Raw genomic sequence first — 16,127 nt, 5'->3', positions numbered from 1 at the left:
AATTACATTTAAATATGGTCACATATGGCTTGTGGGTTGTATATTTGACACCTCTGCTCTAGAGTGACCCAAAAAATCATGGTGGATATTGGGCCCTCTTAAATCTTCTTTTTTCCATATGGGTTCTGGATAAGGTCAGTGACTTGATGATAAAGGATAAAATAGTGAAATGTATAAATAGGAAATTCATTCACACAAGATTGTAAGATTCACAGAACAGAGGCTTTTATTTAAATTTGGAAATAGATAAAAACTTATTTTTACCAAAATTTCAAAGAACTCCCAATTCAAATCCCTCCCCCACATAAATGGACAGAACTACGAGAAAAGATACACTCTTTGTGTCTCTTCTTTATTTCATTGTAAGTTGAGAGCATTTGTAAATTACACATATAAACTACCATGATCCATCACTCAGTCACTCTTGGAAAGCAGTTAACAAAATGATTTTTCACCAGAATCAGAAATTATTATTTTGCATATGAAAACTAGGTGACTTTAAGGCTTTAGGTTTTCTCATTAGTATGAGGTAAACAGCATAATTTATGTTAAGGCATGTGTGATATCAGTGTGTTTTTTTCTGTGGGAAAAATTAAGAATGAAAACATCTTTGAGTATATAACGTGTATGAAAATTACCAATCTTGTATAAAAAAGACCTTCTGAAAAGGAAGAGAGATGAATTTGGATATCTTAGCTATGCCCTTTTGTTAATAAGCATGATTGAGATTTCTACTTTAAATAGGACCATATTGGAATTTGATAAGGAAAGACCCTAAAGTCCGTGACTTTTATTTATTTTACTGGACTAATTATCTCTGAAATGAGTTTGGACCAAATTCAAATTCTTCACTACATCTCCTATCTTTCTCCATATGGAGAAAAAAAAAAGATGACTCTGGCTAGTCAGCGAGATACTGCTCACTTCTTGGGAGATAAAAGAGAAACAGAATATAACTCATTTCAAAGAAAAATTCTAAGTAAAATTGAAAGTATTTAAGCTCCCAGAATTTCCTATCCAAAAAAGTATTAATTTAAGATTCATAAACATTATTTCCTCCTCTCTCTTTTTAGAAGGTACACATTCAATAATACCCCAAACCATTTTCTCAAACTCAATGAAGTGGGTCACTTTTTGGTGACTGCCATTTCTTTTCCTCAAGGGAGCAGGAGAAAGTCATCACTTTGGTGCAACGCAGGCCACAGCCTTCTTGGCAGCATCTTCCAAGTCACTGGCAGAAGTAATGGGAAGGCCACTGTTACTCAAGATATTCTGAGCTTCTTGAACATTGGTCCCTAGAGAAGAGGAAGATAGATGACCTTAGCAACATATCTGCCAGAGTATATGTCTTTCCATCTCTAAAGTGCTACAGTGCTTTGGGCAATCGACTTAATCTCTTTCAGCTTTATAGTTTTATTAAGGCAGGCAGTTGGCATGATGGATAGAGTGCTGCACCCAGAGTCAAAAGGCCTGGATTTAAATCCTGCTTCAAACCCTTGGGCCAGTTAAACAGCTTCTCTAAGTCTCAGTTTTCTCATCTGTAAAATGAACACAATAATAGCACCTACCTCACAGGGCAGCTATGAAGATGACATAAAATAATGTATGTGAAGTACTCCACATATCTGCTAGCACTATATGTCAGGTAGTATTTTTATCATCTATGAAATGAGGGATTTGGAATCAATGACCAAAAACGTTCCCTTCTACACCACCATCTTATAATTCTTTTGTCAGCATTCATTGAACCAAAATTTCTTGATTTGAAGAGAAACATTCACTTTTGGAAAGATGGCATCCAGGCAGAGATATCTGAGAATGTCCAGATGACTGACTCTTTATCTGTATAGTGTGAAGACATAAGCTATATTTTCTCTCCCGATGGATAAAGTTTTTTTTTTCTAAAAATGTTTTGGGTTCCATAGCCACATGTTGTTGGAGAACTGGAATAGGTACAGGTCTGGGGGTCTGGGGAAAGTCTCTGTGATGCTTCCCTTCTGTATGGTTAGTCTGAATGCTAGACCTTACTGAAGACTTATTCCAAACCAAGTTTGAGTGTTAAAATGCAATTCCTGATTAAGGTGGTGTTGAAATCAATGGGAAGGTTCTGGAATACAAGTTTGGTGGTATTGGGGAAAACAGCTAAGTCATTCACAATTCTTTATTATACAGTATTGCTTTTGCTGTCTAGAATGTTTTGGTTCTGCTCACTTCAATCTACATCAGTTCATGTAAGTCTTTCCAGGTTTTTCTGATATCATCCTACTCATTATTTTTTAAAGTACAGTAATATTCTATTGCAATCATATACCCACAGCTTGTTCAGCCATTCCTCAACTGATGGGCATCCCTTCAATTTCTAATTCTTGGCTACCATAAAAAAAAAGAGCTGCTACAAATATTGTTGTACAAATAGGTTCTCCCCCTCCCCCTTTTATCTCTTTAGGATACAGACCTAGTAGTGGTATTGCAGGATCAAATGGTATGTAGTTTTATAACCCTTTGGGCATAGTTCCAAATTGTTCTCCGGAATGGTTGAATCAGTTCACAACTGCACCAACAGTGCCTTAGTGTCTCAGTTTTCCCACATCTCCAACACTTATCATTTTCCACCAGTGGAGGTTCATTAGTTGTACAATTAGAAAGACGTCTCTCAATCCCTAGGGCTACTCTCAGAGGGAAGATATAGCAGCCATGCTTTAGGGACCTAGACTGCCAGTTCAAGGTAGATAAGCGTAAAAGAAAAGGCCCAGAGAATGTGCTGTACCTGAATTATTGGTGTCAGTACTGGTAACTATTGACCGAACCTGAATTCCTGATATGAAATATAAGATATGCAGCAATTCAAATACATTTTCATTTGCTCTTGGCCACTAATGCATGAGTGTGCCTCTGAATGTGAATGCATATAAACTCATAGACATCCATCCTAAGATGTCTGTCCCTTTGAAATTAGTTGCCTTTAGATTTCATTAGGGATTCTTAACTTTTTATGCACCATGGGCCCCTTTGGGACTAGTGGGTCCAATTCACTCCAAGAATAATGTTTTAAAATGCATAAAACAAAATACATAAATCAAAAGTTAGTCAAAAAAGGGATACATTTTCTCACCCACGTTCACAGATTCCCTGAACCCGGGACCCACTGGACATGGGGTTTAGAACTCCTGGATTATAGGATTATAGAATGAATAATGGAAGGAACTTTCAAATTGACCTAGTAGAACCCTCTCATTTTACATTTGAGAATAGTAAAGCCCAGAAATGTTGAGTGACTTTTAATCCAGGTCTTTAATGGAATTAAGTAGGCAGTATTATGAGCCTGCAATTCCTCCCTGGAACTGTGTCCTGTAGCCTGTGCATGTGTGTGTGTGTAGATATGGGCCGATCCCCCACACATGGAATCTGTCCTCTTGGTGACAGGTATCATTAAGGTCTGCTGCAGTTGGGTCTTTCCAGTCTATAAGCTGGAAAATGTTGCTGTTCTCCCCCCAGGCTGGTACAGCCTATGGGCTAATGTTGTGAGTCCCTATTACCCACAGCTGGGCTACATTGCCTGAAGTCATGCATCAGTACCCCCACACTGAATAACATGCAAATTGGTTTTGCATTCTTGTTTAATGAGTAATATTGTCCAAACAGGATGTGATGGAACTTTGGAGTCCAGTGAAATATCCAATCTAACTCATCTCATCATTGGATTTTATCTAGTTAAGCAAAGGAAGCCCATTTGTAGACAAACACTTCAAAACTAGGCAATAAAGCCCTCAGACACATTTTTAAAAAGGTTGTAAATGAAAAGAGACGCTTCGGGGAAGAGTATTTCACACTGTCAAAAATCACACAAATGGCAAAGGCTTGGTTAAATGAGATCAGATTAATTAAAAGAGATGACCAATTGTCACTCCTATCCCCTAGGCCTCATTTCATTAATGTGGCAGAGCAGGAGGAGGGTTTTCTGAATTGCTGTGGAATGGTGCTCACCTCCAGTCCTGTTTACACTGAGGCTAGCACCTTCTAGAAGCACCAGGTTGAAGGCAGGGCAATCCCTGCATCCTCAGAATAGCATTGTGTATTTTGATTCATTGTGTTTTGGTCAACTGATCCATTCAGAATTAGTTAAGTTATAGGTTTTCTTTTCTTAGGTATGCTTCTATTAATGACTGGCTATGTCCACGAAAGAAGTTAGCATATACAGCCACTTATTGCTCACTTCTTTTCTGAACCTACTTTCATACATTAATGGATCTTACTACAATGCGTGTGGCTAACAGAACATATAGTTAACTTTGGAAAAGATATGAAGTGTGATTTTTTTTTTGCCTCTTTCCTCATGGTGGACATCAGCTGGAGTTCTCTTCTCAACTGCATTCAAATTTGTCCTGACAGGAAATAACCAAGTATCAAATCGCCTTGCTTTCTCTTCACAATTAGCAGCTAACTTCACAATGGAAAGCCCACTGGATATGGAGTCAGAGGTCCCAATTTCAAATCCTGACTCTTCTACTTTTTTTCCTGGGTGATTTGAGCAAGTAACATAACCTCCCTGGGGTTCATCTTCCTAAGCCTAATCGTGCAGGTTGGACTGGATGAACTCTAAGGTTCCTTCTGGCTCTAATTCCATATCCTATAATGCACACTTATAATGCACACTTATGCACCCATTAATTACTAGGTTTAACATTGATTGCATAATCATTGAACCACTGTCCTGCTGTCTTTGTGTAATTTAGGCCTCTCCACAGTTCTGACTATATTATCTCCTTGGGTTAGGGATTGTGTTTGTTTAACTGCACCTGAACAGGACCAGGAACTTGTGGGACACAGATGTACCTATCAATAAATACTTAACATAAAGAGTCCCTGCAGAAACTGGCAAATTTTTTTTTAACTGCTGCCCCAGATTACTGAGCGAGACAGTCACATGCTCTGCTCGGGGTATTTAAAGCAGACCAATCACCATTTGCCCAGAGTGATTTAGGTGAAGTACTATGTGGAGGCTTCCATTCTGTCATTCCCCTGTTCAGTACCGGACATGTGGCCACATCCTCCTCTTCACTGTGTGGCACAAAGGAAAGATCATTGATTTTGTAGTGAGATAATGTGGTTCTAAGCCCACCTCGGATGTAGCAGTTACCTTGGTGTAATGGCAAGCAAAGTGTGACTTTTTGCTGTTTTTTTTCTTTTGAAGTGCTTCTCAGCACTAAGGCAATCAAATGCCTTTGAATGAACCTTGCCTTTGTTTGTATCAAGAGTCTTTGATTGAATCGAGTCATTGATGACCTGCTTGAGTCACAAGAAAGCCTAAGTCACATGAGTTTGAGTCACATGTTTATGATGCCTGCTGACCCTGAAGAAGTGTACATATACTCTGAGGTTAGCATTTTGCTTTGGGGCTCACTCACTGGAAGAGTGTTCATGTGATTTGGGTAGACGAGACTCTGGGTAGCCATTAAGGACCTTTGAAAACCCAGATGTTGGTGCTTCTCTCTCTGGTAACTATGTATGTATTGCTACAGACAGACAGTTAGAAGCCCTGTCTGCTGATTTGTGTTGTTTGCTCTGTTTATATAATTTCTGCCTGTAATTTCTGTTTGCATCTTCTCGGAAGTTCAGGGTGTTGACTTTTCCCCCTGAACTAAGTGAATGATATGTGCATGTTTAATTGAAGTGAGATTGTAAACCCCTTAAAGTTGCTTTCCTTAGAAAAGCAGATCAAAGAACCTGTGCTAGCAGCCCTCCTGGGTGCTGGTGTTATTGGCCTCACACCTCCGCAGTAGCTGCAAGTCACATTGTTGTTACACTTGGTCAAATCCCTTCCTAACTCTAGCCTTCAGTTTCCTTAGCTGTAAAAGAAGGGGTTGGCCAAGATGGTCTCTGAGAATCCTTCCAGCTCTTTTGGGGATGAATCTGTATTCAATTTGATCTTTGTATTTACTGCTGGAATCCTAGTCTTGCACTGCTCCTTACCTCCAGGGTGACTTGGTCTAGCTACTTCATTACTTTGGGTTTCGTAGATCCAGAATTGGAAGGGAACCTAGAGGCCATTGAGTGCAACTTCCTCATTCCACAGCTGAGGAAACTGAGGCAGAGAGGAAGTGTCTGAGGCAAGATTTGAACTCAGGTATGTCCAACACCAAGTCAAGCACTTTATGCATGCTTCTACTTGGGGTCTTATGATCCTGAGTCTCTTCATCTCTGTAATAAGCCTTACTTTCCTCATCTGTAAAATGGAGCCAATGACATATAGTTAATTGCAAAGTAAAGTCTTTGTAAATGATAAAATGTCCCAAAGATATGAATTATTAGCATTTGAGGACATTCCTTTCAGTTTTAATTCAATGGACACAAGGAGGGATGTTGACTCCAAAGCCACTACTTTTTAAAAACAGAAAAACAAAACAAAACAGAAATATAAAGGCCAATGTAAAAGTCTGCTGCCTTCACATCTGAAGCTCCTTGGATTCTCCTGGGATTATTCGAGCCTGTCTTTAGGGGAGACCCCAAATGGCAGCTCTTCCAAAAGGCAGCAGCCATGCTGCCCAGGGCCTTCTTGTTCTAAAGGGCAAATGCCAAGAGCAGAATGAGCTTCTTGTGTGGCTGCTGTTGAAAAGAAAACTGAGCTCTGATCTTTAAACAATGCCAGTGGTCTCCTCTTCCCAATGCTACCTATCACTACCCCCACCCTACTATGGTTTTACTGCCATGTCAAAGCATTTAATTGCTTCATAATTCTGGGCCCCGCTAAAATGAATTCTAATTCCATTTGCAGTTTTAGTCTAATTACACCCTTAATTAGTGAGTAGGCAGCAGGCATGGTCTGAGCTGAGTGACTTTCTGTGAGATTTACAACTTTGTCTCTGAGACTTGGTTGAGAACTGTGAGAAGAAATATTGTGAAGCCTGCCTGTAGGCAACATGACAAGATGAAGGTTGGAATTCCCCTACAAACAAGATAATTTTTGGAGTGTGCCTGCTTTTCTAGCTTCAGCAGGCTCTTCTGGGGGACTCTTGGTTCTTTTCTTCTAGAGCAGCAACAAGGGAGTCAGAGAACAGCAGAGGTGATCCTCGGTTCTTCTCCTTGCTGAAGAACACATTTCTGTAGCACAAGATTTGCAAAGTACTTTTCTCACAACTACCCTCATAAAGTCTATAGCAAAGAGCAGTCTCAGATGACCTCTAACGTCCCTTTTTACTCTAAATCTGTGGTCCTTTTTCAAGCACTATTATCTTCATTTTACAAATGAGGAAACTGAGACTCATAATGGTTAAGTGACTTGTCCTTGATTGCACAGCTAGTAAGAGGAACATTTAAGAGGCATCATGGTGCACTAGAGTCAAAGGACTTGGGTTCAGACCCTAGTTGTGCTCCTGAATACCTGTGTGACCTTTCATAAGTCATTTAAACTCTCCATGCCTCAGTTTCCTCAACTACCTACAAAATGATGGGATTCAACGAGGTGACCTCTAAAGTCCATCCCAATTCTAGATCTATGATCTATTAGACTCCAGGTGGCTTCCCTGAGTCTACGTTGGGAACTCCATTTATTATGTCATTGTTATCCTGTCTCTGAAGCAGAGTGTTTGATGAAAAGGCAATGGGGCATGGTGGTGGGGGAGGGAAAAATGAGTTAGGGGTCAAGATGAAAGTGGGGGAAAGAGAAACAGCACCTGCTACGGTGATTTCAACGGAGAAGAATGAGAGACCCAGGATGCCTTGGGCAAATGCTTGTTTGCTTGGAAAGGAAAAGCATAATGATCTGGGTGTTTAAATTCAGTTCCTTCTATAATCGGCAGGTGGCTTTTTTTTTCTTTTCTTGTACATCTGAATAGAAACCAGTCATCAGCAGCTGCTTCAACCTCCAACATGGAATTCAGGGCTCCAAAGAGAGTGTTTATGCCTATGTACACAATTACAATGGAAATTGATCTCCTTCCCATTTTAAATGATTTTGCCGATACTTTCTAATATTTATTAAATGTCATCTTGCCTCTTAATGAAGCAACATCAGGACATGGTTAATATGCACCCGTATACTTAATGGCTCCTCTTGAGTGGGGTGGGATGGGGAGGTGGTTTCAGGTGTTCCTTCGTATCAAATGACTTAGAGAGAGTTCCCGTACAGTAGGAGGCCCTTGGCCGGCTCTCTAACCACTTTATATATGCTAATGTATTTGGAATCAAAGGGAAACAGATTTCAAAATGAAATCATACCCAATTGCCAGAGAAAACTAAATCAAAAAGAAAGACTTTCCCTACCCCCAACTTCTCCTGATAGAAAGATTTACCACTAACCTCCTACCACTGGGTGGTGTCAGAGAACTGTAAACAGAGATCGACATTAATTTCTTAATGTAATCTGATCTTAACTCTCATTAGTCCCAGCTGGAATGATAAAAGTAGAAACAATCATGGGGTTCTCTTTTATGAGAAGCCAGGCTTGTTCAGAGGGAATGGGGAGACCTATCTTTTGGAGAAGCCACGAAGCTGGGGTTGAGAAAAAAATTTTTTTTAAAGCTCACCTTGAAGAGCTTCTCTTTAAGGTATTTTCTTTTTGGAGAAATGTGTTAAATATGTAATTTACTTTAAAAATTAAAAATTTTATACCTAGGAAAATTTGATGTTTGAAATGTAATCTTTCGAAGGGTCTCCTCAGGTTGTCTTCTGGCCCACCGAAAAATGTTTATCTTTTAATAGATTTCATGGGTGTTTGGTAGCATGGTGTGAGAATGCAACACATTAAAAAAAAGAATGCCAGGTTTGGAATCAGAAGATCTGAGTCTGAATCCCAGTTCAGCCATGTATAACCTCTGTTACAAGGAATTTTATCTCACTGGATCTCAGTTTCCTCGCTTTTAAAATGAAGAGGTTGGACTAAATCCAGGCACTCTAATCTGGGCTATGTAGAACCGTAATGGATTAAGGAAACGTGTCAAAGCAATAAATAGCTACATTTTATTTCTTATGTGTGTAAGCATGATAACCTCTAGAAAATAGTTCCTTTCCATATTGCATAGGGATTATAGAAAGATTTCCCAAAGGCCAAGGGGCACAGGCAATAAGAAAAGTTGGGAATTCATTCATGGAATAAATAATCCTAAAGGTATCGTTCAGCTCAAAGCATCTGTAATTCTATGACCTCATCTGATATTTTAGTTTTTCAAAAAGCATGAGATACTTCCCCAGAGTAAGATAGACTCTAAAAGGTTAATGTCACCTCTCCAGGTCCCATTTTGTCCTATGGAGTGTTTTCAGGCCTGGAAATATAGACAAGTTTAGAAAGGAGTCAGCCAGATTGTTTGCAGGGCCTGAGATTAGCTGCCTTCTACATGTACATAGACATAGCTTTAAGTGTGGTGCCTGGGCCAGAGCAGCTGGGCCTTCTTTAGTTCAATTCTTGAACTCTAATCCCTACATTTTAATGCTTACTGTCAGTGCCCAGACTTGGGTGAGAGCTAAGCTTCTGGAGAGACACCTTCCAACCTTTCCCTTTTCTAGCCAATCTGTAGACTCTCTCCAATAAGATAAATTTGTTGAGGCCCTGAGAGCCACAGGACCAAATTATCATGGTGAATCTGGTTATTATTACCAGGTATAATGGCAGGTGGAATTTATATCTCCTATTCCTCCCCACCCTCATCTCATCCCACAGAGCAACACGGCCATCATTTACTCCCTGGTGCCGGGCTGTCAGCTTCAAGACATGCATGAGGGATCTGAGTCAGGAAGAAACAAAATGATTATAAAGAAAAGTCCCCTGGCCAAAAGGATAGATGGTTGGACTTGGACTCTGCAGAGAGGTGAGCCCTGGCTTTGTACTTGGAAGACCTGGATTTGAACCCTGACTCTCTTGATTTATATCTATGTCATTTCCCTTCCCCTCTCTGGTCCTCAGTTTCCTCATCTGTTACATTACTGAACTGGACTAGATGATCATTGAGTTGTCTTTGAGGCTTAAGTGTATGTGTCTGAGTCAGGAAGACCTGGGTTCAAATCCTTCTTCAGATACTTCCGCTTGACTCAGAGCAAGTCTCTTTATCCTCTGTTGGATAAAGTGGCCTCATCTTGGAATCATAATAGCACCTACCTTCCAGGATTATTATGAGGCTCAAATGGGATTTCACATTCACATGTTCTTTCAAAACTTACAGTGACATATCTTTATCTCAACATCTATCATCCATCTACTATCTATCTGTCTGTCTGTCTATCTATCTATCATCTCTATCTATCTATCTATCTATCTTTCTATCTATAATCTATTTATCTCTCTATCATATCTATCTATCTAATCTATCTATCTCTCTATCACCTCTATCTATCTATCCAATACATATGAAATGTGATTTCACTGGCATATTGACTGCACAGTTCAGAAATACCTCTAACAATGGAGAAATGTAAATGATTTCAATTTTGAGTCTTGGAGAGTTTCCCAGGGCACTGAGAGGAAGTTTCTTGTCCAGGGTTACACACTAGGTCATAGGAGATGGTACTAGAACCCAGGTCTTCATTGCTATAGCACTAGCTCACTCTCTCTACCATCCCGTGCTTCCTCATATAGCCACCAACACCACCACCACCATCATCATCATCATTATCATCATCATCACAAGACTAAACTTACACCACATGTTTGAGGGTATCCAAAAGTGGAACAGAAAGACTCAGGAGGTAGTGGATTCCTTGTAATAGGACACCTTCAAATGGATGCTGGATAAGTATTTGTTAGGAATCTTGTAGAAAGGATTCCACATCAGCTTGAAATGAATGACCTTAGAGGTCACTCCTAACTCTGAGAGTTGGTGTTCCTGCTCATGCTATTTGCCTATATGCAAATGAAAGGTGAAACACTAGAGAAGTTTGATTGACTGACCAAAGTAAACTATCAGAGAGTCCCAGGTGGAAGGAACCTTTGAGGACATTTGTTCCAATCCCCTCATTTTATAGAAGAGGAAACCATAGTGCATCAAGGTTAAGTGTAGGAAGTGCCCAATACAAGATATTCTGGTATAATTTTGAAGAATGGAACACATTCTATCATAATGCATGAGGAGAAAGTTGGGTATTCCAGTCAGGGGCATACTAATGCAATGTTGGCACACAGACTTTTTAATAATTTCTTATTGATTGATTGCTGATAGGATAAGAATCCAAAGAAAAGAAATTTATTGGACCAAGTTTTCCTCTTTTAATGTTAGAAAGGGAAGCATGGGAAGAGAGAGGATGGAGACCAGAATGGAATGTTAATAATTAAAACAAAGAAGGTGAGGAAATCAAAGAAAGGAATGACTTTCAGTTAGTACTGAAATCCATCTTTCAGGGAAAGTTGTTCCTTTCCTCTGCCCTCCTCATTTTTCAAAGAATAAGAAGGTCAGAATGATGAGAATGTATGCTTTCACATACATGGAGAGTGAAGGAGGGAGAAATAAGCAAGGTGCAGATGGGCTAATAGTGAAGAAAAAGACACAACAAAAACCCAACTAGGGGCAGGAGCCATGAGATGTCACTGCAAAGAAGAAGGCAGACATACAGTGGCCCAGAATCCAGTTTCTCCTGGGAGCAAAATCCACACTGACATCTGTGACAGGCTGCAAGGGCAGGATCAGGAAAAGAGATGCTCCAACAGTAGAAGGGGAGGGATTTTCATCTTTGAAGAGATGGGGATATATATCTATATCTATATATCTATATATCTATATCTATCTATCTATCTATATATATATATATATATATATATATATATATATATATATATATACAGAGAGAGAGAGACAGAGAGAGAGAGAGAGAGAGACAGAGAGAGAGGGAGAGAGACAGAAGGAGGGAGGGAGAGGGGCAAAGCAAAGTTCCATACACAACACAAGGAAACATCTCACATCCTTAAAAATTTGAACAGGACACATGACAGAGTGGGGCAGCCTGAGACCAAAGGCACTCCTTGGTCTGTGCTTTCTTTTGTCTAGTTGAGCTACCAGCCTGCCATTCAGAAGGGTCCTCTGCAGTTCAGCCTTTGCTTATGTATGTAGTGGGAAAATGGAGCCTGAAATGTTTCAAGCAGCCCTTTTTATCTGGCCTATCAAACAAGTGGCCGACTGACTGACAGATGCCAAGACACAGCAGTCACTTTGGTTTTCCTGGAGCACAGATGAACTGCAGCTGATGAGTGTGACCGGGGCTTAGGACTGGAACATTTCACTGTGACATGTATCTGTAGAGCTTCAAACTCTGGGGGAATTAATCATAATAAGTACTGCTAACATTTACGTAGCCTATTAAGGGCTGAAGACTGCTGTATATAGATTGTCTCATTTGATTGTCACAACAAACCTGTGAAGTCCACGCTATTATAATGTCCATTTTGCAGAGGAGGAAACAGAAGCAAAGAGAGGTTAAGCAAATTGCTCAAGATTATTGAACTAGCAAGTATTTGGGGCAGAATTTGAACACAGGTCTTCCTGACTCTTTATCCCTTTTAGCCTCTCAACTGGGCCAAGTGAAAAGTTTGCTTCTCTTTTAGTTGACTGGAGGTGTAAGCCCATGCTAAAATGGCCATGCTACATGATACCCATACTCCTTCAGTGTGACAAGCAGATTGCATCATTTGGTCAATAAGATTTAAAGAGTGTCTGCTGGGCAGAGAACATGGTAGTAGGTTGGAGGAAGGAGAATATAAAACTCAGCACCATTTAAAGCAACAAACTGAACCATAGCGTTAGAGAGGGGTGTTTGAGAGGTTTTCTTGTCTAAGTCCATCATTTTACAGGTAGGGAAATTGAGGAAAAAGTAAGTCACAGGAGGAGAATTCTAGAAAGGATTATAGAAGGAATCTTGTCCAATCCTCACTTCATATTTGAGAAAACTGGGACAAAGTAGCCTGTAGGATTTTCAATCTAGAGCTGAGAAAGCTGAAGGGACCGTCTAATCCAGTGCCCTCTTTGTTACAGTTGAGGATCTTGAGGCTTGGGCAGATTAAGTGCTTTGTCTAAGCTAACACAGGTTGGAGGCACCAGAAACCCAGTTTGAACCCGGAACGTCTGATACCAGAACCCATGCTCTTATACAAAGCTTCCTTGTGTTCATTTGGTTTGTGTATACATACATATATGTACATACAGATAGACAGACAAATGGAAATAACACTTACTATGTGCCAGGAACTATGTTAAGCACTTACAATTATTTTCTTTTGATACTCACAACAACCTTGGGGATTATCATCCCCATTTTACAAATGGGGAGACCGAGGTAAACAGAAGTTAAGTCCCTTGCCCAAAGTCACAGAGCTAGTAAGTATCTGAGGCTGGATTTGAATTCAGGTCTTCTTCACTCCACGTCTGGTGTTCTATCTGCCTCACTACCTAGCTTTCCCTAACATACATACACACATACACACACACACATGCACATGTGTGTGCGCATGTGCATGCGCACACACACACACACCCCACAGCCCTGCAGCTCTGCCTGGTTTCAACTCTACGGAACAAAATGACCCTCTCATCACTTCTAATGTCCTCATCATGCTCCTTAGAGAAGCCTTGATTGACATTTCCTTCCTCAGCCTCCTCTCCACTCTGATTGAAGGCCTGAAAGGTAGAGTACTAACCTCCCAGTGCCTTTCTTTACAGATGGCAGAAGCTAGATTCTCGGCTTACTCCACTTTGCGTCTGCTGCTCTTCCTAGTTTCAATTCCATGGAACCAGGTCCACCCCCTCTACTGTGCCTGGTACCCCCTGGTGTCCCGTTTTCCCTTTGTGCCTCCCCCACCCCCTTCTTGCTTCCTTTTGTGTGGTGTCTCTTCTCATTAGATTATAATCTCCTCAATGGCAGGAACTATGTTTTTATTAATGATATCATTAGCATACAGTGCCTGGTGTATAGTAGGTGCTTAATAAATGTTAATTGTATTGTATATGTATATCAATATATGTATAGATACACATACATAAAAATATACATATATACGTGAGTGTGTGTGTATGTGTGTGTGTGTGCGCACGTGTGTGTGTGCAGGTAGGTAGAGATATACACATATAGCCTCCATTGGTAGAGTGCAAGCTCCTTAAAGGGAACAGATAGGTTCACTTTTGTCTTTATGTCTCCAGTGTTTAACACAGGGCCTGGTTTGCAGTAGGTGCCAAAAGGCCACATGTCACTTTAAATGATCCCACCAAAGACCACATGGTGATCTTGCCAGTGTCAGGATTTGGAAGCAGTAGTCCTTTGACTCTATGGCCAGTGTTCTTTCCATTATATCACATCGTTCCTAACTGCCTCCCATCCTCAGGGAACCAGGACACTATTTGGGATACAGAGACCCTGGCCTCAAAGAGTTTGTTAACGAGTAGTGGACACAAATGAGACGGTACCCAAATAACCACAGAAGGAAGAAACAACTTGATCTGGGATATGGAGGTTTATAGGTCATATGTTTGATGTAATAGATAGAGTACTAGATTTGGAGTCTGGAAGACCTGGGTTCAAGTCCTCCACACCATTACTAGCTGTGGGACCCTGAGTATGAATAATACATTCGGCAGTGGTGAAATTTCAGGTCTGGAGTCAGGAAAACCCATCTTCCTGAATTCAAATCTGGCTTCCCACACTTACTAGCTGTGTAACCCTGGGCAAGTCACTTAATCCTGTCTGCTTAAGTTTCCTCATCTGTAAAAGGAACTGGAGAAGAAAATAGCAAACCACTTCAATATCTTTGCTAAGAAAACCCCAAATGGGGTCACAAAGAGTCAGGCACAACTGAACAAAATGTGTTAGGCTTATAGGTCCTCATTTTTGTGGCAGGAGGGGAGAAAATGAGAAGGAAGTTGAGTTCTGATCAATTACCTCTTTTCAGGGAGCTAAAGAGTCATCAATTAAAAGCCCCTTCTTAACTAAAAAACCTTTCTAGACAGAATAGGAGCAAAGGAGTTTGCTACAGATGTAGTGAAGAGAAAACCTGGGGAAACTTTGATTCCTAATGAAAAGAAAATCTTTAGTTCTTATCCTATGCTTCATCTTCCTTTTGGAGGCTTCTCCATGATGTTAACCAGCTTCAGCCCCAAACCATAAATAGACCATCTCAAACCCCAAATCTCAGCTAACCTAGGGCCGTACATATGTGCAAAGCTGGCAAAAATGCTTTCTCATACCTTTTGGTGTGCTTTTATTACTATTATTATGGATTCAGTGGAAATTACATCCCTAGGCATTCTCCCCAGCCTTTGTCTTAATTTCAAAAAGGAAAAATAAAGAGCAAAACCTATCCCCAAACATTTGTTCCACATCACTGGCAGAGGCCTCATCTGTGAAAGTTAACGCTCCTCCTCCCCTTGCCACCACCAATATGGGGTTGTTCACGTCACCCATGAGCCTTTTAAATAAAAATAATCCAAAATCTCAGCTGGTGAGTTCTTTTCTGATAAGGCAAGTAAATACATGTAATTATAAAGTTACCATTTTCAAAGAGGAGAGTAATCCTTGCTTTATCCACTGGTAAAGCAGCTTGTAATTATTATACAGCTGAGAACAAAGATTTGTCCACAAAATCCCCTTAAATCAAGCCAGATTTGACTGATTAAAACTTTTCTCATCAAGACATTTCTAATACATTGTGTGTGGGCAAAGAGCCTTTACTGTGTAGGCCAGAAATCTGTTAGATTTATGGGAACAATCATGGAACTTTTGCTGGGCAAATGCGCAAGTCGAATTTTAGTAGGCCAACCTCCTCCTCTTTGTATTAGTGTGGGTTATCACAACACAGAGACATTTAGAAAGGCTGGATTTGGGCCTTTTTAGTCACCCAAAATCTTTTTGTACTCTTCAATCTGATCCAATTCTAATGAGGTGAGAAAAGCCTACCAGGGGAATGTTAGGAGTAGGAAGCAGTGAGGTGGGTTTGGTTTGGTTTTGTTTTGTTTTCGGGTTCGAGGGAGTGCTGGCTGACTAGGATAAAGATGGCAGGAATCTGCATTACATTAGAGTGTGAATTCCTTAATTGTTTTTAATTAATTGTTACTAATGCAACACCCAGAGCAAGTTGCGTGACCTCAGTATGTCTCAGTTTCCTCATCTGTAAAATGCAGGAGCGGAGCAGTAGCACTAATTTCACAGGATTGTCGTGAAGATAA

The 16,127-nt window shown here is 40.3% G+C and overlaps 1 protein-coding gene across 1 annotated transcript in view; it reads right to left on the bottom strand.

Moving 5' to 3' along the window:
• Positions 1-203: 203 nt before the first annotated feature.
• Positions 204-16,127, bottom strand: part of SUCLG2 (succinate-CoA ligase GDP-forming subunit beta) — a 317,749-nt gene continuing 301,825 nt past the window's right edge. The window contains exon 11 of the mRNA XM_036738331.1: positions 204-1,295. Within this exon, the coding sequence (XP_036594226.1) occupies positions 1,180-1,295 (116 nt within the window). The 3' untranslated portion in view covers positions 204-1,179. The remainder of the gene's footprint in view (positions 1,296-16,127) is intronic.

Source organism: Trichosurus vulpecula, chromosome 9 (assembly GCF_011100635.1).
Source record: "Trichosurus vulpecula isolate mTriVul1 chromosome 9, mTriVul1.pri, whole genome shotgun sequence".
NCBI lineage: Eukaryota > Metazoa > Chordata > Mammalia > Diprotodontia > Phalangeridae > Trichosurus > Trichosurus vulpecula.
This window is presented reverse-complemented; position numbering and strand designations above follow the sequence as displayed.